Source organism: Fusarium odoratissimum, assembly GCF_000260195.1.
Source record: "Fusarium odoratissimum NRRL 54006 unplaced genomic scaffold supercont1.20, whole genome shotgun sequence".
Lineage (NCBI taxonomy): Eukaryota > Fungi > Ascomycota > Sordariomycetes > Hypocreales > Nectriaceae > Fusarium > Fusarium odoratissimum.
Genome location: NW_022158705.1, coordinates 710,296 through 730,182, shown reverse-complemented (window position 1 = coordinate 730,182; position 19,887 = coordinate 710,296). Strand labels below are relative to the sequence as shown.

General features: G+C 49.9%; 11 protein-coding genes across 11 annotated transcripts; 5 read left to right on the top strand and 6 right to left on the bottom strand.

Moving 5' to 3' along the window:
- Window positions 1-124: 124 nt before the first annotated feature.
- On the bottom strand, window positions 125-872 carry FOIG_11169 (uncharacterized protein). The gene is made up of 2 exons (XM_031211716.1): window positions 701-872; window positions 125-644 (listed from the first exon to the last, which is right to left on the bottom strand). Exons 1-2 carry the CDS (start codon window positions 846-848, stop codon window positions 385-387), a joined length of 408 nt encoding a protein of 135 aa, XP_031058900.1. The 5' UTR covers window positions 849-872; the 3' UTR covers window positions 125-384.
- A 390-nt stretch (window positions 873-1,262) lies between these two features.
- Window positions 1,263-2,979, bottom strand: FOIG_11168 (NAD-dependent aldehyde dehydrogenase; the record flags this gene model as incomplete). Its single annotated transcript, XM_031211715.1, has 3 exons — window positions 1,263-1,997; window positions 2,049-2,442; window positions 2,510-2,979. 3 exons carry the CDS (start codon window positions 2,977-2,979, stop codon window positions 1,410-1,412), a joined length of 1,452 nt encoding a protein of 483 aa, XP_031058899.1. The 3' UTR covers window positions 1,263-1,409.
- Window positions 2,980-3,557: 578 nt separating this feature from the next.
- On the top strand, window positions 3,558-5,330 carry FOIG_11167 (uncharacterized protein; the record flags this gene model as incomplete). The annotated part of the gene is made up of 5 exons (XM_031211714.1): window positions 3,558-3,781; window positions 3,840-4,376; window positions 4,426-4,767; window positions 4,838-5,046; window positions 5,104-5,330. The coding sequence occupies 5 exons, from the start codon at window positions 3,558-3,560 to the stop codon at window positions 5,328-5,330; spliced, it is 1,539 nt and encodes a 512-aa protein (XP_031058898.1).
- Window positions 5,331-5,722: 392 nt separating this feature from the next.
- On the bottom strand, window positions 5,723-6,871 carry FOIG_11166 (uncharacterized protein; the record flags this gene model as incomplete). Its single annotated transcript, XM_031211713.1, has 1 exon — window positions 5,723-6,871. Exon 1 carries the CDS (start codon window positions 6,800-6,802, stop codon window positions 5,723-5,725), a length of 1,080 nt encoding a protein of 359 aa, XP_031058897.1. The 5' UTR covers window positions 6,803-6,871.
- Window positions 6,872-7,125: 254 nt separating this feature from the next.
- On the top strand, window positions 7,126-8,162 carry FOIG_11165 (uncharacterized protein; the record flags this gene model as incomplete). Its single annotated transcript, XM_031211712.1, has 2 exons — window positions 7,126-7,844; window positions 7,895-8,162. 2 exons carry the CDS (start codon window positions 7,126-7,128, stop codon window positions 8,160-8,162), a joined length of 987 nt encoding a protein of 328 aa, XP_031058896.1.
- A 338-nt stretch (window positions 8,163-8,500) lies between these two features.
- FOIG_11164 (uncharacterized protein) lies at window positions 8,501-10,441 on the bottom strand (the record flags this gene model as incomplete). Its single annotated transcript, XM_031211711.1, has 6 exons — window positions 8,501-8,593; window positions 8,649-8,713; window positions 8,762-9,737; window positions 9,791-9,998; window positions 10,055-10,147; window positions 10,203-10,441. 6 exons carry the CDS (start codon window positions 10,439-10,441, stop codon window positions 8,501-8,503), a joined length of 1,674 nt encoding a protein of 557 aa, XP_031058895.1.
- A 521-nt stretch (window positions 10,442-10,962) lies between these two features.
- On the top strand, window positions 10,963-12,528 carry FOIG_11163 (uncharacterized protein; the record flags this gene model as incomplete). Its single annotated transcript, XM_031211710.1, has 1 exon — window positions 10,963-12,528. The coding sequence occupies one exon, from the start codon at window positions 10,963-10,965 to the stop codon at window positions 12,526-12,528; it is 1,566 nt and encodes a 521-aa protein (XP_031058894.1).
- Window positions 12,529-12,914: 386 nt separating this feature from the next.
- On the bottom strand, window positions 12,915-13,868 carry FOIG_11162 (3-oxoacyl-[acyl-carrier protein] reductase; the record flags this gene model as incomplete). The annotated part of the gene is made up of 1 exon (XM_031211709.1): window positions 12,915-13,868. The coding sequence occupies one exon, from the start codon at window positions 13,866-13,868 to the stop codon at window positions 13,098-13,100; it is 771 nt and encodes a 256-aa protein (XP_031058893.1). The 3' UTR covers window positions 12,915-13,097.
- A 350-nt stretch (window positions 13,869-14,218) lies between these two features.
- On the top strand, window positions 14,219-15,673 carry FOIG_11161 (uncharacterized protein; the record flags this gene model as incomplete). The annotated part of the gene is made up of 6 exons (XM_031211708.1): window positions 14,219-14,341; window positions 14,407-14,764; window positions 14,809-15,115; window positions 15,164-15,219; window positions 15,266-15,504; window positions 15,569-15,673. 6 exons carry the CDS (start codon window positions 14,219-14,221, stop codon window positions 15,671-15,673), a joined length of 1,188 nt encoding a protein of 395 aa, XP_031058892.1.
- Window positions 15,674-16,692: 1,019 nt separating this feature from the next.
- On the top strand, window positions 16,693-18,199 carry FOIG_11160 (uncharacterized protein; the record flags this gene model as incomplete). Its single annotated transcript, XM_031211707.1, has 3 exons — window positions 16,693-17,712; window positions 17,767-18,033; window positions 18,086-18,199. The coding sequence occupies 3 exons, from the start codon at window positions 16,693-16,695 to the stop codon at window positions 18,197-18,199; spliced, it is 1,401 nt and encodes a 466-aa protein (XP_031058891.1).
- Window positions 18,200-18,703: 504 nt separating this feature from the next.
- Window positions 18,704-19,815, bottom strand: FOIG_11159 (uncharacterized protein; the record flags this gene model as incomplete). Its single annotated transcript, XM_031211706.1, has 3 exons — window positions 18,704-19,252; window positions 19,304-19,720; window positions 19,780-19,815. 3 exons carry the CDS (start codon window positions 19,813-19,815, stop codon window positions 18,704-18,706), a joined length of 1,002 nt encoding a protein of 333 aa, XP_031058890.1.
- Between the last annotated feature and the right edge of the window lie 72 nt (window positions 19,816-19,887).

Genomic DNA, 19,887 nt, shown 5'->3' with positions numbered 1-19,887 from the left:
TTGTGCACTTGTTAAGGATTTAGGCGTAGACAGGGCCACTTTCTTAACATTTGTATGCCAAGAAAGTGTGATGACAAAGGAAGGTGACCGAGAGTAGTTGGCCTGTTGGGTATCGGTGGCTCCAGGGCTAGTGTCGGTAGTTCCGGGGGATTGCAGCGTGGTACTTCGCCAAAAAGTTCTTGGGCATCCGACAGAAGCGCGTCGAGATCGAACATGGCGGAAAGATTTGGGTTGATGAGGTCGGGGTCCATGAATGAAGCGTTGAATTCCAGGGGACTCCCTGAAAGATAGGCAGGGAACATGTCGGGCTGCGAGGGCATGGCAATGTCCAGCGAATTAGCCTGGCTGCTCTGAGATTCATCTACCTCATTGTTTGTCGGAGACTCATCGCGCTCCTCGATTGCGTCGTTGAATCCTTCTGAATGACGATCTTGCTGTCCTCGGGCCGTCGTCGTGGCAGGTGATGCTCGCGCAGAGCCGTTCTTTGATCCTTTCGGACGAGCAGCTCCGGGGTGAGAATTGTTGCGACGCCTGCCTCGAAAGCCAGAGGACTTTCTGTTGCCAAGGCCGTGATTGGACGATGACATCTTTTCTGGAAGATGTTAGGGAGCAATACATGCAGTTGTACGGTTTCTCGCTTCCATCTACAGATGGTCAGTGGCTGCTAATTCTCCAAGAAACAGCAAAAGGAGCGACTTGCGCGTGAGCTCATGGCGTCGTAAGTGAGCTAGGCGGTTGAAACTGGCGTTGCATTGATCGCAGGAGAACCCGCAACCTTGGCGGTTAGAAGACTTGTCTGCATTTTCACGAGTAACTTGCTGCGTAGAGGTGTTGGTTTGACAAGACATTGCAGTGAGCTAATGGAGAGTGGGTATGAGGGAGATGAAGGGAGTCACAAGTGCCTCCGGTTATGGTCTGGACGGAAGAATGATTGATTGATCCTGGAGTTGACAAATCCAGTCCGAAAATGTGGGGGATAAGATTGCGGGGGAAGATCTCGAGACTAGCCTACGTTCGAGGGTTTAGAGTAGAATGTGTACAGCTAAAGATGGGTGCGAAAGTATGGTATGTATGCGGAACACTTTACTGGGGTCTATAGGGGATGGTCTGGTGTGTAATGTCTCCAGCTTCAATAGGTTAATAGCTAATCAGACCAGCTTATTCCCGCGGAAACACTGTACGGCCGTTTCTGCCTCTACCTATCCTTGCTAAAGCTTTGTAATCTTCTAAACACACAAGATGAGATGTTGCCAGCATTGACAATGGGCTTCGGGCTTTACTCGGTGTCTATATACCCTATAACAGCACGTGTAGATTTGTCTATATTTTATGGTACTCGCTGCTGTGCAAAAAAGAGCACGCCATCTAAGCTGATGAACACGACTCACATCATTGGATACCTCTGCGACTCATTCCCTCCAAGTGATGGTTTTGTACCTCAGAAACTCAGCCAGTCCTTGCGCGGCATTGAACCTACCGTAGCCACTCTTCTTTGCCCCGCCGTGCACCAGCGACGCCTCGTCGTGCACGGTCATGGAGTTGATGTGGACCGCCCCAGATTCATAGTTCCTAGCGACCCTCATAGCGGCCTTTAAGTCCTCGGAGAATACAGCCCCCGAGAGCCCGTAGTCGGTGTCATTGGCGATCGCGAGAGCCTCGTCCTCCGTGTCAAAGGTCAGGAGGGACACGGTAGGCCCGAAGGACTCGGTGTGGTAGATGTTCATTTCCTTGGACACGTTGGAGACGATGACAGGTCTCATCTTGGTGGGCTGGTCCTCCACAGCCTCGGCGTCGCCCAGGAGGGTCGTCGCGCCCTTGGCGACCGCGTCGGCGACGAGACCCTTGTTTTTCTGTACAGCCGCTGGGTTTACTAGCACGAACGGCGGCTTCTCGGACCCGAAGAGCCCCTGCGTGGCCTCTTTGAGTGCAGCGCTGAACACGTCACTAATCGATCTGTGCACGAGAATGCGTTCCGTCGACATGCACACCTGACCGCCCTAAATATTATTAGCATCAATTAAATACATTGCATCACGGGTCAAACTCACGTGGATAAACGCGCCGACAGCGCAACTTGTCGCGGCCTTCTTCGCGTCGGCGTCCTTGAGGACGATGGCGCTCGCTTTCCCGCCCAGCTCAAGCAAAAGCGGTTTGACGTGCTTCCCCGCCAAACTGGCGATGATGCTTCCGACGAGGGTACTGCCAGTGAAATTGATCTTCTTAATTGCGGGATGCGCAATCAAGGCTTCTGTCACTTCAGCGGCATCTGCCGTTCGGTGATAAATGACGTTAAGGCAACCGTCCGGTAAGCCAGCCTGTCGAAAGATGTCGCCGATTGCCCAGAAAACGCGCGGGCTCAGCTCGGAACCCTTGAGAACTGTTGTGTTGCCCGTTGCGAGGGCAAACGCAATTGATCGCGCGCCGAGCACGTATGGGGCATTCCTGCGGTGGAAGAAAGGAAAATCGTCAGCCTCAGCGGCGGTCCGAATGCGAGTGTTTGCATACATACCATGGGGCAATTGCAAGAACAACGCCGTACGGTTCCTTGACTACAATGGCATGGGACCCCTGCTCGGCCGTCGCAGGAACCGAACCTTCAACTGCCGCCTCGATTCTTCCTCCGATATCTCTCAGGATCTGCGCCGTAGCGTTGATGTTGATCTCCATAAATTGCCGCCCCGCACCCGTCTCCTGGGCTTGGTAGGCGAACAATTCCTCTTTTCTGCTGATAAAGAGATCTGCGGCCCGGAACATGATGTCCCGTCTAAAACTGGGCTTCGTCTGAGACCACGACGTGAAAGCCGCTTGGGCGGCCTCGACAGCCCCGGTTGCATCATTGATTGAAGCAGATGAACCACTCCAGAGCTTTTCAGAGTTAGAAGGGCTATTTACAGGAAACGATGTTTCTGAGATGACATCTTTCCCATTGATGATTAGTGGGACGGTTGACCAACCGTTTGCATTGTCACCTAAGCTCATTGTTGTCTATAGATGGATGAGAATAGCTAAAGAACTGTTTGAATTCGAGTGTTGGTCAAGGTGCGTTGTATCTATCTAATATTTAATCTTTCCCGCGTCTAGGGTGGCCGAGCACAAATGGCTACGTCTGTCGCTCCAGGTGGCTATGCGTTCTGAAAGCTGCTCTCACTCCACCGAGGCCCGTGTACAAAAAGATAGCAAACAAGAACCTAGCCCAAGCCGGTGACTCAAAACAGTGCTCTAGCGATTAGCTGATGGCACAAGCAAGGATCGATGCCTTCTGTGCATGCCATTTTTGACGTCTATCGAGCGCTATGCCACTCAAAATGCAGGTGTAAAAGTGGATAGTATAGGGTGGGGAGGTATGCGGTGGGGAGTTTGCCCACCAAACCGCATCGTAGTAGGTGGGTGATGAGGAGCCAGAAACGCATCGCCTGGTAGTTCCGTTATTGTCGTTATAAGTTGTCTGTCTTGTATTTTATTTTCTCTTCAACGATGTTTGCTTGGTAATCCATAGTCACCTTGGAACCCCCCCAAATGCACATCTGCAAATTCCATCCCCAATAGTGAACACCACGATGAAGCTGGCCGGACGAAATGTCCAAGTGGTGCCGATTGCTATTGCGCTGGTATTGCTATGGATCCTATATCGTACTGTTCTTTGGCTCAGGTTCCATCGAAAGTACAAATTTCCTAATCTCGTGCCCGGTGTGCCCCTGTTCGGGAACATGCTGCAGATCCCAACCGATACAGCTGGGCGGCGTCTGTATCTCCATAAACTGGCTAGGAAACATGGCGAAATGTAAGTGTCACAAATAGGGCCTCACCAAGACCAGCACTTACAAAACATTCCCCACCAGGTTCACTCTCAAGGTAGGCTCCAATTACTGGATATTCATGAACTCTCAGCGCGTCGCCAATGAGCTGCTCGACAAGCGCGGAGCACGCTACATCTCACGGCAGAATCTGCCCATGCCCGGAGACGTTGCCTCTGGCGGAAAGCGCGTCGTCTTCATGCCATACGGCAACCTCTGGAAGTGGGAGCGCAAGCTCATACACGAGATCATCGGCCCCGGAAACCGCAACGTCTTTGCCCCTCTCCAGGACGTCGAGTCACGAACACTATTATACGACTACCTCACAGAGCCTGATCTGTGGAATCAGGCAAACGCCCGATATGCCAGCTCCCTTATAATGAGCATGGTGTTTGGGCGGAGGACAAAAATGGGAGACCCCAACGTTGACAGGATCATTGAGACGAATAACGAGATCATGAAGATGTTTGAACCTGGCTCCAGCTTGATCGATTCATTTCCCTTCTTGGCATACATTCCTCTCCCAAAAGCTATTCAGCCATGGAGGTGGTGGGGCGACAGTGTCTTTGAACAATCCAAGAAGTATGTTGTCAATGCTCGTGATATCTGGTGGCTACTGACTTCAAGACAGAAACTTTTCTGAAGAGTTTGAAGGACTTGCCGCGCGAGAACAGCAAGGAAAGAACGTAACGTGCTTTGTTTCAGAGTTCAAAAGGCTTGGAAGAGATAAGGTACTTGACTATGAGTCAACTGTCTTCCTCGCTGGATCTCTCATTGAAGCGGGATCTGATACCACGCGTGTGGCTTTGAACCAACTTGTGGCTGGGGCAGCGCTGTTTCCCGACTTTGTACAGCGTGCGCGTCAGGACTTGGACAATATATGTGGTGCAGATGCGCAGAGACTTCCGGTCGCGAGCGACATCGCAAGTTTGCCCTACATCAAAGCCATCGGCAAGGAAGTTCTTCGATGGAAGTAAGTAAAAAGAAACCATTACAGCGCGATTTTGAATTCTTTGGTGGCATAGCTGACAAGTATTCTTAAGCATTTCGTTTCCAGAAATTGCACATTCCTTAATTGAGGATGACTCTTTCGAAGGATACAACATTCCAGCAGGAACCAATGTCATCTGGAATAGCTGGGGTGTTCACATGGACGCTTCTGAGTACGAAAATCCGGAAACATTCTTGCCAGAGAGATTTATGAACGAGGACCTTGACAAGCCCATCAAGGGACATTTGGCATTTGGAGCAGGTGAGCCAAGCCATGCATGCATCCAATCATCATACGACTAACAAGTTACTCTACTAGGTCGCCGAGTATGTCCCGGATGGGTCATCGCTAGTAACAGCCTCCACCTACTGATTGCGCGTGTACTGTACTGCTTTGACTTCCACCAAGTTCCAGGGCATCCAATTCCAGTTGGGAAGCCGTTCGAGATCGGAACAGAGAAGCCCTATGAGGTTAGAATTAGTGTTCGTAGTGCGGCTCATACGGCATTGATCAAGGCGGATTGTGCAGAGGCAGCAAGCTTTTGAGTAGAGAATGGCCATCGAGACTGTGCCCGTTGGAAGTAAGACAGCAAGGACGCGAAGACAGCCGTATGCTGCTAGATGACTATGGACATTGGTCATGTTTTATGTATATCAACTTTGCACAAGATAGAAAACGTGTCGAACGCCAGCTTTTAGTTTCTGATTAAATCTTCGTCAAGCATACGTTGAAAGCTAGAATGTGCAGGGGAGTCATGATTTGCTGCGTTGCCCGATAGTTGCTCGATTTAGCGGAATGAACATCAGTCTATTAATCAAATACCCTGTAGGCGAACCGTCATATCGAAGCCACATAAAGGTCACACCAGAATATCACACGAATCAAAACAGAGGTTAAAGGGGAGCATAATATGTTATTGATTCTTGTGAGGTCTGCGCTACAAATCTGCCCTTGCGTCCTCGCCAGCCCATGCCCTCCTAATGACCTCCCGGATGAGATCTCTGTCAATATTTCTTGGATTAGCATAAGACCTGCTAACAGCAATATCCGCTGCCTTGTCGATATCTTCCTCCTTGAATCCAATAGACTTCAAGCTTCGTGGAACACCAAGCTTGTTAAGTAACGTGTTGAGACCGCGTAGAGCATCCCCCTGGCTATCTGGAAGCACTCCAGCCAAGACCTTCATAGCCTGGGGAACCTTGGGAGCGTTGTACGCCAAAGCGTGCGGGAGAACAATTGTGTGCGTCTCGGCATGGGGCAGGTTGAAAGAGCCACCTAATGTGTGACAAAGCTTGTGATGCAGAGACATTCCAACGCTGCCTAAGCAAGTTCCGCAGAGCCAAGCTCCATATTGGCAGATCGATCGAGCTACGATGGAATCGGAATCGTCGAGTAACTCGTATGATCCGTTTGCGAGAGATCTCACACCTTCGGCGGCCATGAGACTAACAATAGGGTTTGTGTTGGGGGCGTAGAGCGCCTCGACACCATGCGCGATAGCGTTGATGATGCTGGTGAGCGACATGGGGAGAGGGAGCGTGAGGGTCAAGTCGACATCGTATATGACAGTTTTGGGCAAGATTTCGATCTGCGTCTTGGTCGTTTTGATACCGTCCACGGTCTCGCCGAGGATTGGTGTTACCTCACTACCAGCGTATGTTGTGGGAATGGAGATATGGTATATCCCTTTTCGGAAGCTGATTGCCTTGCCGAGTCCGGTAGTACTGCCGCCCCCAATAGAGACTAGAACATCGGGCTCGTTCTTCTGGCAAAATGCGAGGGCCTTCTCGGTAATTTTCAAGGGAGTGTGCATGGTAGCCTCGGAGAAGATCCAACTGGCTTCCACGTGCGACTCGAGAATATCGGTGATTTGTTTGGCTTGGTCAATTTGGTGGGGAGTCGATAGGACGAGGGCCCGACGGAAGCCAAGTTGCTGCAGGCATTGCGGAAGTTGACGGATTGAACCTCGTCCAAAGATGATCTTGTGAGGGAGAGGGCTGTACACGAAGGGCTCCATCTTGAATAAGGGTGTCTTTTCTTTGAAACAGGTTTTGAGAGCGGTATCCTGATATGCTATCAAAGTAACATTCTTTGCTTTATCTTGGCTCCGGTTCCCGAGCGGCGAGACGCACCTAGCCACCGAGCCACCCGGCTTTTCCGTACCCACCGGCCCCACCACCGTCGGCACTTCATAGGTACTCGTCGGTGGGAACGGTCTAAAAAAGACATCGGTCACCGTGCCGCCAAATCTCAAAGATTCATTGATTAACCTAACCTCCAATACTTGTATAGTTCGATTTCCAATCATACTCATCATCTATCATATCACCTCTGTCCACCATGTCGCATACTAATCCAGGCATCCCGCTTCTAAAAGATCTCACAACCGAAAACATTACCGAAAATGTCGTGGCTATCAACTCTAACTGCCAAGATCCCCGAACACGCTTTCTTTTTGAGAGGCTAGTTCATCACCTCCATGACTTTGCGCGCGAGACTCGTCTTAGCACCGCCGAGTGGGAGAAAGCTGTTCAGTTTCTCACTAGAACTGGAAAGATTTGCAGCGACACCCGACAAGAATTCATTCTTTTATCTGATGTCCTAGGACTATCACTTCTGGTAGACTCAATCGATCACCCTAAGCCAGCTACATCTACCGAGGGTACTGTTCTTGGCCCCTTTCATGCACACGGAGCTGAGAATGTGGCTTCTGGGGACACTATTTCTCATGATCCTGATGGGGAACCACTCTTGGTTGTGTGTACAGTACGAGACTCTCAAGGTAGCCCACTTGCAGACGTCGAGGTTGATGTCTGGGAGACCGATTCCAAAGGCTTCTATGATGTGCAGTATGCAGACCGGGAAGGCTTCGATAACAGAGCTATACTACACAGCGACAGTGAAGGAAACTTCGATTTCAAGGCTATTGTCCCCGTCCCTTACCCAATACCCGGCGATGGGCCTGTCGGAGATCTTTTGAAGACTCTGAACCGACATATTTATCGCCCAAGCCACATGCACTTCAAATTCAAGAAGTCTGGATATGATCCTTTAATAACGTACGTCACACGCAAGAAACTAGTCAAAAATATCATACTGACGTGAACAGGGCGCTTTATATTCGTGGTGATCCGTATGAGACATCTGATGCCGTCTTTGGAGTCAAGGAGTCTCTCATTGTTGATCTGGGAACTGTCTCTGAGGTGTCAGGATTCTCTGAGAGGTATGGAGTACCAGGAACCACGAAGCTACTGAGATATGACTTTTCGCTCGTTTCGGAAGCCGAGGTTGGGGCGTTACGGCATGAAGAGGCAGTAAAGTCGGCTGTCAAGCTTGACAATGATATTAAAGTAGTTGATGGTACAATCACCTATTGAGCTATTGAGATAGAGAACAGAAAGAAATAAGCAACTTGCTCGCCGAAGTTGTATATCCGTGGAAGAGCTACTGCTTGTGGTATCATCACGTATGCGTCTAAAAAGCTCCTAGTCATAAACTAGCGTAATCCACAGACGCAAGAGCATTAAACTCTTGGCTGTATCTCACTTCTGCGATTAACGCATCTGATAAGTGTCGGCCATTACCACTCCTCAAAAAGTTTTGCAAGACCAGACATGATGTTTAGACAGCTTGCTCGAATATGATTTATATTTATCGTGTATGTATGATCAAGTCTTGTATATCTGGTACTTCTGTTCCACGTAAACCACCCAGCTCAGACCCCACGAGGTGGTAGATGAACTAAACTCTTGAGAGGCCATATTCCCTGCTTACCCGGAGATAGAATTCCATTTGGATCCACGGCAGCCTGGAAGTAGAACGTTAGAATCGGTAGCGCTTCGAAGTTTCAATCGCAAACATACCTTTAAAGTCTCAACAAATCTCCTATAAATGTGGCCATTGTACGAATAAAAATTTTGAACAGCATCTGGCAATCGTCAGTAACGCGTCTTCGGAGTCTGTAGAATGTACTTACCCATGTGCTGAACATGGGATCTATAATTGGCGAACCCATTCAATTCTGCCTCAGCAAGTAGGGCCTTGACCACCTTGCGGCCACCTTCACGCGCCGTCTTGTTAGACTTGTCGAAGACATATTCCTGAACAAATAGGATGTACTTTGAGAAGACATGACATCCAATAAAAGGATCAACTCCTTGCTCCTCCATAATAGCCCTTGCTTTGCGGAACCACGTCAGGACTGTTTCACCCTCGCAAGGAAGGATGAGAGTAGTGTCGATATGAGCTCCCGCGCCTGTCCCATCCGCTGGAAGGTTATACTCTGCGAGCTTCACAGCGCCCATTGAGGGAATACCCGCGGCGAGCGTTCCAATCTGGATGTTGTCTACCGGCTTGCCATCCTTGCCTTCGAAGAGCGTGTTCTCCACCCAGGCGTTGGGAACTCTCTGGGCGACAACCTCTTGAAACCTACTCCAACGGGCAAGAACCATTTGTTTAGGCCCATAAAAAGACACCGAGCATCGCCAGTACCCGGTATTGTACTTTTTCTTCAGTGCAGCTATGCTATCTGCGGTTAGAGGCCCGGGCACACTCTGCTGCTGGTGCTTGGGGGCATCATGCGAGGCAAAATGGTTGATGTTGGTGATCATGTGGTGACTTTGGGTGATTCCTTCACGTTCTAGCTGCTGGAGCGTGTCAATGAGGGGTGCAATGTCTTCGACCTCGGGACAGTGGATTTTGACTTCCATGAAAGACGGAGGCGCCACGTCGAGAGCCACGGCCATCTTGGTCACGATGCCCAGATTGCTTTGCAAGAAGAGGCCGTCGATTTGGGGACCGAAGCTATTGGGGCAAGCATGTGCGCTGGGGGAATTGGGTACAGCCCATTGGCCTGTCCTGAGGATGTCTCCCGAGGCCAGAAGAACCTCTAGACTGCCAATAAAATGCTGACGGTCACCAGAGACGGTGTAGCCATGACCACGGTCCAGAGTCTGGAAATTCGTCAGCAAACAATAGTACTATCGAACAGCGAGGAGTGATTTACGTTGCCTACGACACTTCCCCACCCCAAAGCCGGGACAGAGACCCAAAGATCAAGCTTGTTCTCCACGATGTAGTTGTAGACATCAAAGAAGGTGACTCCAGGCTCAACTACGATGTAGGCCAACTTCTCGTTCACTTCCAGGATGCGCTTCATCCGATGAAGAGATAGCACCATGGACCCCGCGACCCGAGGGGCAGGTCCGCCATATCTGTCACCAGATTAGCTGAAATGTCAATGACATCACGGAGTCTGTCCCAGGCATACCCAAAATTCTTTCCTTGCGAGCATGTCCACAAGGGAACATGGTGTTGGTTGGCTACCTTGAGAATGGCCTGGATCTCTTCAACAGTCGATGGGCTACAGTCGTGTCAGTAAGGTCGCAATAGTGCGAATTATAGATTCAAGGTCTTACCATAGTCCAGCAGATGCCTCAAATCCCTCCTCGAACAAGGGATATGGGTCACGAAAGTTGGCCAACCCCTCATCAATGATGACGTTTTCGTGGCCTATGATAGATCGGAACTCATTTACGACACGCTGGAAGCTGGCTTCATCGTGACCCGGAGGAAGGCTTCTCGTCCCTGGCTGACGAGAACGGAACGCATTGTCATGATGCGACTGCAGCTCCGGAGATGCGTACCACTGAACCATTTGGGTCGAATTGTTTTGAGATTAGGATGTAATAGCTCAAATCGAAAGAATGCAAAGATAGACTCTGACCTTTTACAAATCACTCATCCTTGCAGGACAAGCAGGTCCTTATGGGACTCAAGCAGGATCTTGTGAGCATTCACCCCGCCCTAAACCGAGGCCTTACAACTAGAGCCAGTTCTCTCCAGGGTGGTACAGATAGTGGTCTACGTTTGCTGTATCACATCGGCCCATCGGAAGACACTGGTGGGGATGAGAGCTTATTACCCACTCCAATGTTTCAATCTTGGAGTGGAGACGCCACCCACAACGGGACGAGCGGATAGCAGCTGGGATTGTGAACCTTATGCCCAAATGGATAGTAACTCAACAATTGAACCAAACTACCATAAAAAGGTTCAAGGGTCTTCTGAGCAGAGAATACCAAAAGCACAAAACAAGGACTACTTTTGCGCCCTTGCAGTGTATATACATTCCCATAAACACAACTCTTCAGACTATCAAGTCTCAACTCGCCAATCATGGCACACGTTGTTCCAGGAGTTCCAGGCACCCGCTTTCCCAAGCACTATGCCATGAGCAAGTGGAACGAGGACCATCTGCGATTCGAGGCAGATGCCTACGAGCTTGAAGTCATAGGCGAAATCCCGAGCACCATCCACGGCGCCTTCTACCGCGTCCAGCCCGACCACGCATTCCCACCCATCTTTGCGGAAACCGAGATCCCACTGAATGGCGACGGCAATGTCAGCTCATTCTACATCAAGGATGGGCATGTTGACTTCAAGCAACGCTATGTGCGCACCCCTAAGCTCATCGCCGAGCGTGAAGCTAGACGTGCCCTGTTTGGCAGATATCGCAACAAGTACACAGATGATCCACGCGTTCAGAATGTTCTCAAGGGTACCACGGCCAACACTCACGTTGTATTTCACGATAACAAATTGATGGCCCTCAAGGAGGATGCGCCGCCTATGGAGCTTGACCCCATTACTCTTGAGACCCTCGGTTACATTGACTACCACGGGACGTTCCGCTGCCCCACGCATACTGCGCATCCGAAGGCAGACTCAGCCACGGGAGAGTTGGTCTCTTACTCTTATGAGGCTGCTGGTGACGCATCACCCGACATCTGCTCCTTCACCGTCGACAAACACGGCAAGCTCTCAGAGGAGGTCTGGTTCAGGGCCCCTTGGCCATGCATGATCCACGACTTCTGGGTCACCGACAACTGGGTCGTGTTTCCCGTCAACGGCCTCAAGGCCAGCCTGGAGCAGATGAAGAACGGCGGTGACCACTTCTACTGGGATGAGACTCTGGACTACCAGCTGCTGGGCGTTATTCCTCGCCGCGGCGCCAAGCCCGAGGACGCGAAGTGGTTCAAGACACCCCAGGGCTGTTACTCGCACACCATCAACGCCTATGAGGAGGATGGAAAGCTTGTTCTAGACGCCAATGTCTGGACCGATGTTCATTTTCCCTTCTTTCCTAACACCAAGGGCGAGAGGTTCTTTACCGACCCCAGGAAAGTCACGGCACCTATCACCCGCTACCGATTTGACCCCAACGGTAGTACGGATAAGATGATCCACCCTGAGGCTATTCTTGTTACCGGCGTCAATGAATTCGGTCGCATAGACGATCGTCTGCTGGGTAAGAAATACTCCCGCGTCTGGATTCTAAAGGTCGATCCTACGCACGAAGTCAAACTCAACGACCACGAGACAGCCCAGGGCAATGTTGGCTTCAACACCCTGGTCTGCTACAACTTTGAGACAGGAAACATGCAATCTTACCGACACGGTGATGACACCACGTTCCAAGAGCCCGTCTTTGTTCCGAGACATGAGGGTGCTGACGACGAGGATGGCTATATCCTCGTTGTAGCTGACCGATATCGCGAGGGCCGCAACGTCCTGCTCCTTTTTGAGGCTTCGGACATCACACGAGGTCCGCTTGCTGAGATCAAGTTGCCGTTTAAGCTTATGGATGGACTTCATGGTAGTTGGGTGGATGGCAAGGATGTCGATGCAGCCAGGGAAGCGAGCGAGGCGCGAAGGGCGAATGGAACTGTTAATGGGAAGTAGATAGTCGCGATATATGCTTGGCTTATCAGAATATATTTCTTTGGAACTCGTTGTTAACTCTTCGTGCGCTCCAATGTGTTGTCAGTCGCCAATGTCTTTCAGGTGGCTGCATATCATGCAAAGGAGGAGGAACTGCTGCGAGGTTCTATCAAGTTAAATAAACGGATACCAGTATTTTTATAGCGAGATTCTGACCACTTGTGCTGCGACAGATAGCGAGTACATCATCCTATCTCAGAGTTCTGTGTTGTGGCAATCTTTGTTGGGAGATGGCTTGTAAGACTTCCATTGCAGCTCCCTGATCTAGGTGCGCGAGTACATGATTTAAGTAGGCAGTCTCGCGGCGATGTGTTCGTAGATTTGTGAAGAAATATCTTATGCTTGCTCGCTAGTGGCTATTGTTTTGTGCTGCGCTCAACACCATTATTCCATCTTCTTTGGCTTGTGAATATTGAAAGTGAGCTATCCAGGGTTGAGATGTTCAAGAACCAAGCGGACACTTCTACCTAGGAGGTAATGTATGATTTCAGCCTAAGCCTAATCCCATCAATTCAGCCATGCTTGCCAATCTAAAATATACTGGATCCCCCGTTGATGGGAATAAAGGCCCCGTTGATCCAGCCCGCCCTTTCCTCAGCCAGAGTCGCGACAGCCCATGCTACCTCCTCAGGCGTACCGACGCGTGGAGCGACAGGAGTCGCATCTATAATGGGCTGCAGTGCCTCTCTCACAAAGCTGGGCGCAGCGTTGAAGGCATCTGTTCCAACAGGCCCAGGAGCGACAGCATTGACGGTGCATCCGTACTTCCGGGGCAGTTCTGTCGCCCAGCATTGAGTATAGACCTCAACAAGTCCTTTAGTACCCGCATAGATGCTAGACTCCGGCCCTGGAGTGCGCGACACAGAGCTACCGATATTGATGATGCGTGAGTTCTCTCGCGACAGATACTTTAGAACAGCGCGTGTGAGGAAGAAGACACCTCTGGCATTGAGATTGACGATATCGTGCCATATCTTGTAGACCTTTTCATCGTCGGGATCGTCGAGAAGCGTGGGGCGATTGATGCCAGCGCTGTTGACAAGGATGTCGATTTTGCCGAAAGCTTCTGCGGCCGCATCGGCTAGCACCTGCGGCCCTTCCGGTGTTGACAGGTCTGCCTCTACGTCTTTTCCAGGCCCGTTGAGGCTCTTGAGAACCTTGTCCGCATTTGCCTTTTCGCTTTGGTTGGGGTAGTTGATGACCACAGAGGCACCGCGGCTGGATAGCTCACGAGCAATGGCTGCTCCGAGTCCTGCCGATGAGCCACTGATCAGAGCCACCTTACCAGCTAGCGATGACATTTTGAAAGCTTTTGGAGTCAAGTTTTGAAAGAGAGATAGTGATAGTTGGAGAATGAGATTGATGTATTTGTGACCCGGATTAGATACTATGGGATGCCATCTATATATCACGATATATTTAATATCGATGGGGACAGATAACATGGTCAACAGACCTCGCCTCGAATGACCTGTGAGATAGGTGCTTGAGTGGCGGCTAGCTTGACTGCTGTAAAGTAGCACCCACCCGGGTGGGGAGTAAAGGTTTTGAGCCGAGTTAAGACAACCATTTATAAAGCCAATGCGAGGCGGAAGATGTATTTCGCATTCAAATGATAGCTCTCCAGAAACTTACACTGCCAAAAGCCACCATGCCTCTTAATATTGTTGTCATCGGAGCCGGACTCGGTGGGCTCGCCGCCGCCCTTTCCATCAAGCAAGAGTCGCCCGCTCATGACGTTTTGGTTGTGGAATCAGCGCCAGTGCTAGTAGAGGTACGTTTAGTTCAGGGTATTCCTGTAATTCTATACAGTGGAAACTGACATGTTGAACCACTCAGATCGGTGCAGGACTTCAACTTACACCCAATGCTACGCGGCTTCTCTTAAGGTGGGGTTTGAAGCCCAGCCTCGAGCATTTGGCCAGCAGTCCCAAGGAGTTCCTCATCCGTCGCTTCGACGGTCGCAAGGTCCTTGGTCACCGCCAAAACTTTGCTGCTGAAATGCTCAGCAAGTACAAGTCACCTTACTGGGATATGCACCGAGCAGATCTACAGCTTGCGATGTTTGAGCGGGCTAAGAGCCTCGGTATCCGCTTCGAGTTCGGTACAACGGTGACTGATGTAGATCTTGCTATTCCGCAGCTAACAACAGACAAGGGTGATAAGATCACCGGGGATTTGGTGATAGCTGCAGATGGTAAGTCTCTCCAAACCCAGCAATGCTTCTCTAATACGTAATAGGGCTTTGGTCTAAAACACGGTCCAAGGTTCTCGGTAGGCCCAGTCAGCCTATAGCCACTGGAGATCTTGCATATCGCATTGTTCTCAAGAAGGAAGACATTCAAGATCTTGAGCTGCACCAATTCATTGACAAGCCCCGTGTTTGCTTGTGGGCTGGCCCGGAATGCCACGCCATCTATTACCCGCTCAAGAACAACACCATGGCAAATATTGTGCTTCTAGTTCCAGATAATTTGCCAGACAACGTGGCTAAGATGTCTGGTGACCTTTCAGAAATGAGAGAGATCTTTGAGAAGTGGGATCCGCTGTGAGTCAGCAACAACTACGTACGACAGACGTCGACTGATCGTTTCAGATTGCAGAAGTTTCTCTCTCAAGTGGACAAGATTGATAAATGGAAGCTGATGCATCGTAAGTGCAACGGGAACTATGCTCTTCACCACCTGACGCCTGATAGTGGATGAGCTGGAGCGCTGGTATAACGAGGAAGCCACCGTCGCATTCTTAGGTGATTCTTGTCACCCAATGCTGCCGTATATGGCACAAGGAGCTGGTTCTGCCATTGAAGATGGTGCTGCATTGGGTATCATCCTGTCGAAGGTGGACAGAAGAGAGCAGCTCCCTCAAGCTCTGAAGACGTACGAGAACCTGAGAATTCCTCGGAGCAGCGCGTTGCAGAAATGGAGCATGAAACAAGTAAGCCTACTACAGGTGCAACAAATACCCAATCAGAAGCTCTGATCATTAATTTCTGCTACAGAGACACATTAATCACTTGCCTGATGGCCCTGAGCAAGAAGCTCGGGATCGTCTTGCAGAATCGCAACTCTACGATCAGCAGCCCGGCTATCCATTTTACTGGTAGTTGCCGCCTATGCCATGCCTGGAGAAATGGTACTGACTTTCATTTCAGGATCGATCCAGCCGCACAAGACTTCGTCTACGGGTATGATGTTGTTGCTGAGGTCAGTGGGTTCAATTTGCCCCCTTCTACATAAACTAACGATGTTGGGAAATCAGTTGGAGAAGATCGGCGTCAAGGCCACAGCATCAGTCAACGGTCAAGGAACCCGGTCAAGTTTGTGAGGTGGGAAAACATCAAGGATCTGTAGTTTAGTAACGACGCTAGATGTCTACGCAATGCAGATGGGATCCGGCTGCAGCGAGGGACTTAGACTAGGCAGAAGCTATTCATCAGAAAGCTATAAATGAACTTTATAAAACTAGCCATATCTTGTTGTGTTAAAATGCATGCTGTCAACATTTCGGCGTAGATCGCCGGTGTGATTCAGTGGCTAAATCTAAATACATCCAATATCATAAAAAGATTAGTTTCAGATTGTCATGACACTAGAGCCTGTACAGCAGCTTCTAATGGTAGGGTATTCTGTTTCCGGAAGCATCCTAACTACGGTACATTGCTTGATTGTTTTGTACGTTGTATAATATTTGTACCGAATGACATAGATTAAGGTATCGAGCGTATTTTCTTCAGTCATCCTAATCCGCTCACTTGCTACCCATATCATTGACATTATATGACCAGCCATATTCTTAATTACATTACGTAGTCTGCTGTATTCTCCAACTAAATGGATGGTTGCTGGCCATAACATTAAGTTTTCGGCCGCTAGCACAGGTGATGATCCAACACAGCTCACGGCGGGGTTGGGTGGGCGTTCCTAATGCCTGAACCCACTCGCTTACAAGTGGCTACTTAGTGGGTTTTGCACGTTTACGTTACCCGCAATGAAGTTCCGAAGGTAATACATCCGAGACATCCATCAGATTGGCTTTTAAATAAGTTGACCTCTTTGAAGCTTAGCCACATATCTCACTACCTCCCTATCAGAACTCCTACCGAGCATCACATTCATCTTCATCATGGCCTCACTTCCGAAGATTCTGTCCCAGGACTCTGAAGGCTACGACCAAGCTCGCCGCAAGTTCTTCAACGGCCGAGTCCCCGATGTCCATCCAACCGAAATAGCTATTCCATCCACCACAGCCGAAGTCGTGACCGCCGTCAAGAGGGCTCGTGAAAATGACTGGAAGATTGGCGTTCGTTCGGGCGGCCACCTATTCTTCTGCAATGCGCTTCTGGAAGGCGGTCTTCTCATCGACACGCGCAACTTGAACAAAGATATCGAATACGATCCTGCAACAAACATCGCCTCCGTGAGTCCTGGCCATATGGTCGAGGATGTGACAACCTTCCTCGAAGCCCGCGGCAGGTTCTTCCCCTCTGGCCATTCGCGATCCGTCGCTGTCGGTGGTTTTCTGCTTGCCGGTGGGCAGGGCTGCTTCATGCGTGGCTGGGGCTATACTGCTCCTACCTGGGTCACCCAACTGGAAGTCGTCACTTCGGAGGGCGAGACTGTTATCGCCAATAAGGCTCAGAATTCTGACCTTTTCTGGGCGGCTCCTGGCAGTGGACAGGGTTTCTTTGGAGTTGTGACGAGGATTTGGGTTAAGACGATCCCAACAAGAAAGCTCTTTGACAAGACCGTCATCGTCGATTCGACCGACATCTTCAAGCCCTTGCTTAAGTGGACGCTTGAAATGTCCAGAAAGGTGCCCAAATATGGTGTTGATCTCTTCTACTGCACATTCTTCGCTGACAAGGATGACCCGAATGGAGGCCACGAATCAGCGGCCAGGCGCGTCTTCTTTGCCATCAACCTTACCATTTTTGCCGATTCCTTGGATGAGGCTGCAGTCCTAACGAGTCCGTTAGAGACGTTCCCTGAGGACTTCAAGAAGTATATCGTTACGACGGTCCCGCTGGTGGAGAGAACGTGGGACGAGCTCTGGGGCCTTCAGGAAAGCTTCCAGCCACAGGGCAATGGCGAGAGGTGGAACGTGGACAGTATCCTAGTCGATCCCAAAGCGTCGGATGATGAGGTAAGTGCGCCCAGTCTAGAATCTTGAGTCCCATACTAATTACCGACCTTCAAGCTTATTGAGGCCATCACGCCGGCTCTATATGACCTACCATCTCGCCTCTCGTCGGGCACCTTGTGCCCTATGGACTATTACCCCGACGAGGCTGATCAGGCTTTGAGTCTAGCTCAGAAGGCTTACGTGTCTACAATGTGCTGCTGGAAGGACCCCAAGCATGACGCCGCTGTGGACAAGTGGCTGCTCGATGCATATACCAAGGCAGATCAAGTGTCATGCGGTGTGTATGTAGCCGATTTCAACGTGAAGCACAGGAAGCCAAAAGTAAGTCCAGTAGATGCTTAGGTCTTCATGTTCAATGCTGACTCGTTAAAAGGTTATGACGGACTCTGCGCTGAAGAAATGGCTTGAGATCAGGAACAAGTGGGATCCTTCTGAGACTTTCATCGGCCATCGGGGGTTCAGCGGTGTTTTAGATGGCAAGGCCTAGGAAGCAGGCTATAGAGTGTCTTTCGAGTACCTGAGGAGACATCACAGTATCATCATTAGCTTCGAACATTAATCAGTAACCATCAATAAGTACTAACTCAATCTTGTGATTTGCTCTGAACTTTCCGACCATGATGAGTGATGTAGGTATCACAATGCTTGGGTTCATGTGCCCCCAATAATTTACGTATAGCCCAATATTCAGCGGTATATATGGCATCAACTATGAGAAGGAGCCTCATTCAATTGTGATGCTGTGCAGATCGTAACGATATTATGTTGTGATTACAACCGCGGTCTTACTCCAACAACAATCTTTCAACCTGACGGCTATCAAGTCTTTCTTTTACCACTTCCAATAAGAGGCTTTTATAATAAAACATTAGTATTGTATTGTAACTTGATGAACAGAAATCAACGTGTTGCATACTATCATAAGATCTGTGTGTACAGAAAGTGCTTTTCAAGAGCAACATCCATAGAGAAGTCCTTGTCTGTTGAGGGTCTACTGGCGTGTCGAGCGATCACGATCCTTTTTGAGCTTATAGTTGGGAAGCTCGTCCGGTTGCCAGTGAACGATCCCCTTCCAATCGCCCGTAAGAGGGCCCTTCAAGTCTTGCTCTAAGGTACTTTTCGACAGGCCCAATTTGTCATTCCAGATCCCCAACGGGCGGAAATCACCGATACCATGGCCTTCCGAGTCGTAGCTAAAAAGAATAGCTTGGACCTGGTGGCCCAGACCCCAGTTCAAGCCTTTCTTGATGTCCTCTAGGGCTTCTGGCATAACTCTCTCAGAGGTGACATTCTCGACCTGCCATTCCTGGTTGGTCAGCTTTTTCACGACATCAAGGATCTCGTTTTGCGTCACTGTGTAAGAGGCGACGTGAATGTACTGATTCTTTGCTTCTTCAAGACGCTCCGGATTGGTGATGAGCGCGTAGAGAGACTGGGCAGCCAAGTCACGGAGACCCGTGGAGAATGGGACATCACCACCGTTGTAGATGCGCGCTTTGCGATCCTTCATGTCAAAGCCCAAAAGTCCATCGATTACACACTATAAGTTTCAATCAGCCTTTGAGCTTAATATTACTATGACCAGACTCACAAAGTCGACCCAAGGATTGCACATGATACCGCTCCAGCTCATGATATCCTGGGTCTTCTCTAGATGCTTCACGATAGATCGCTTCTTAGTCGCGAGCAAAACGCCGTCGGCAAAAGCTGGGTGGTAGGTTCTGACGCCGTACTCAGAGGGGAAGAAGCGCTTGACGCCTGCCTTTACCGCTGCGTCGATGACAGTCTCATGGTCAACAGTGGACTCTGGGGGGAGGAGCATGATGACTACATCCTGTCCTCTCAAGCCTCGTTCGAGAGACTCGGGGCTGTAGTCCGTCAAGATGACATTCAAGCCCTTTGAGAACTTGGCACCAGAGTTCTCCCTCGTCAAAACGGAGAGGTGGAGAGGCGAGTCCTTTTGGGCGAGGAAATGGTCCTGGATGACAACTCCAAGGTTACCACTAGCCTGTGAATTGTTCAGTATTATGTATGAAGTTCAATTGTGTTGCCAATGTGTATACATACACCAATCAGTGCGACGTTCTTGACTTGAGTCGACATGAATGTTACTATAACAGAAATCAGGTACAATACTATGCCTAAAGTTTGGCACCGGATGAGTAGCAAGGGTTT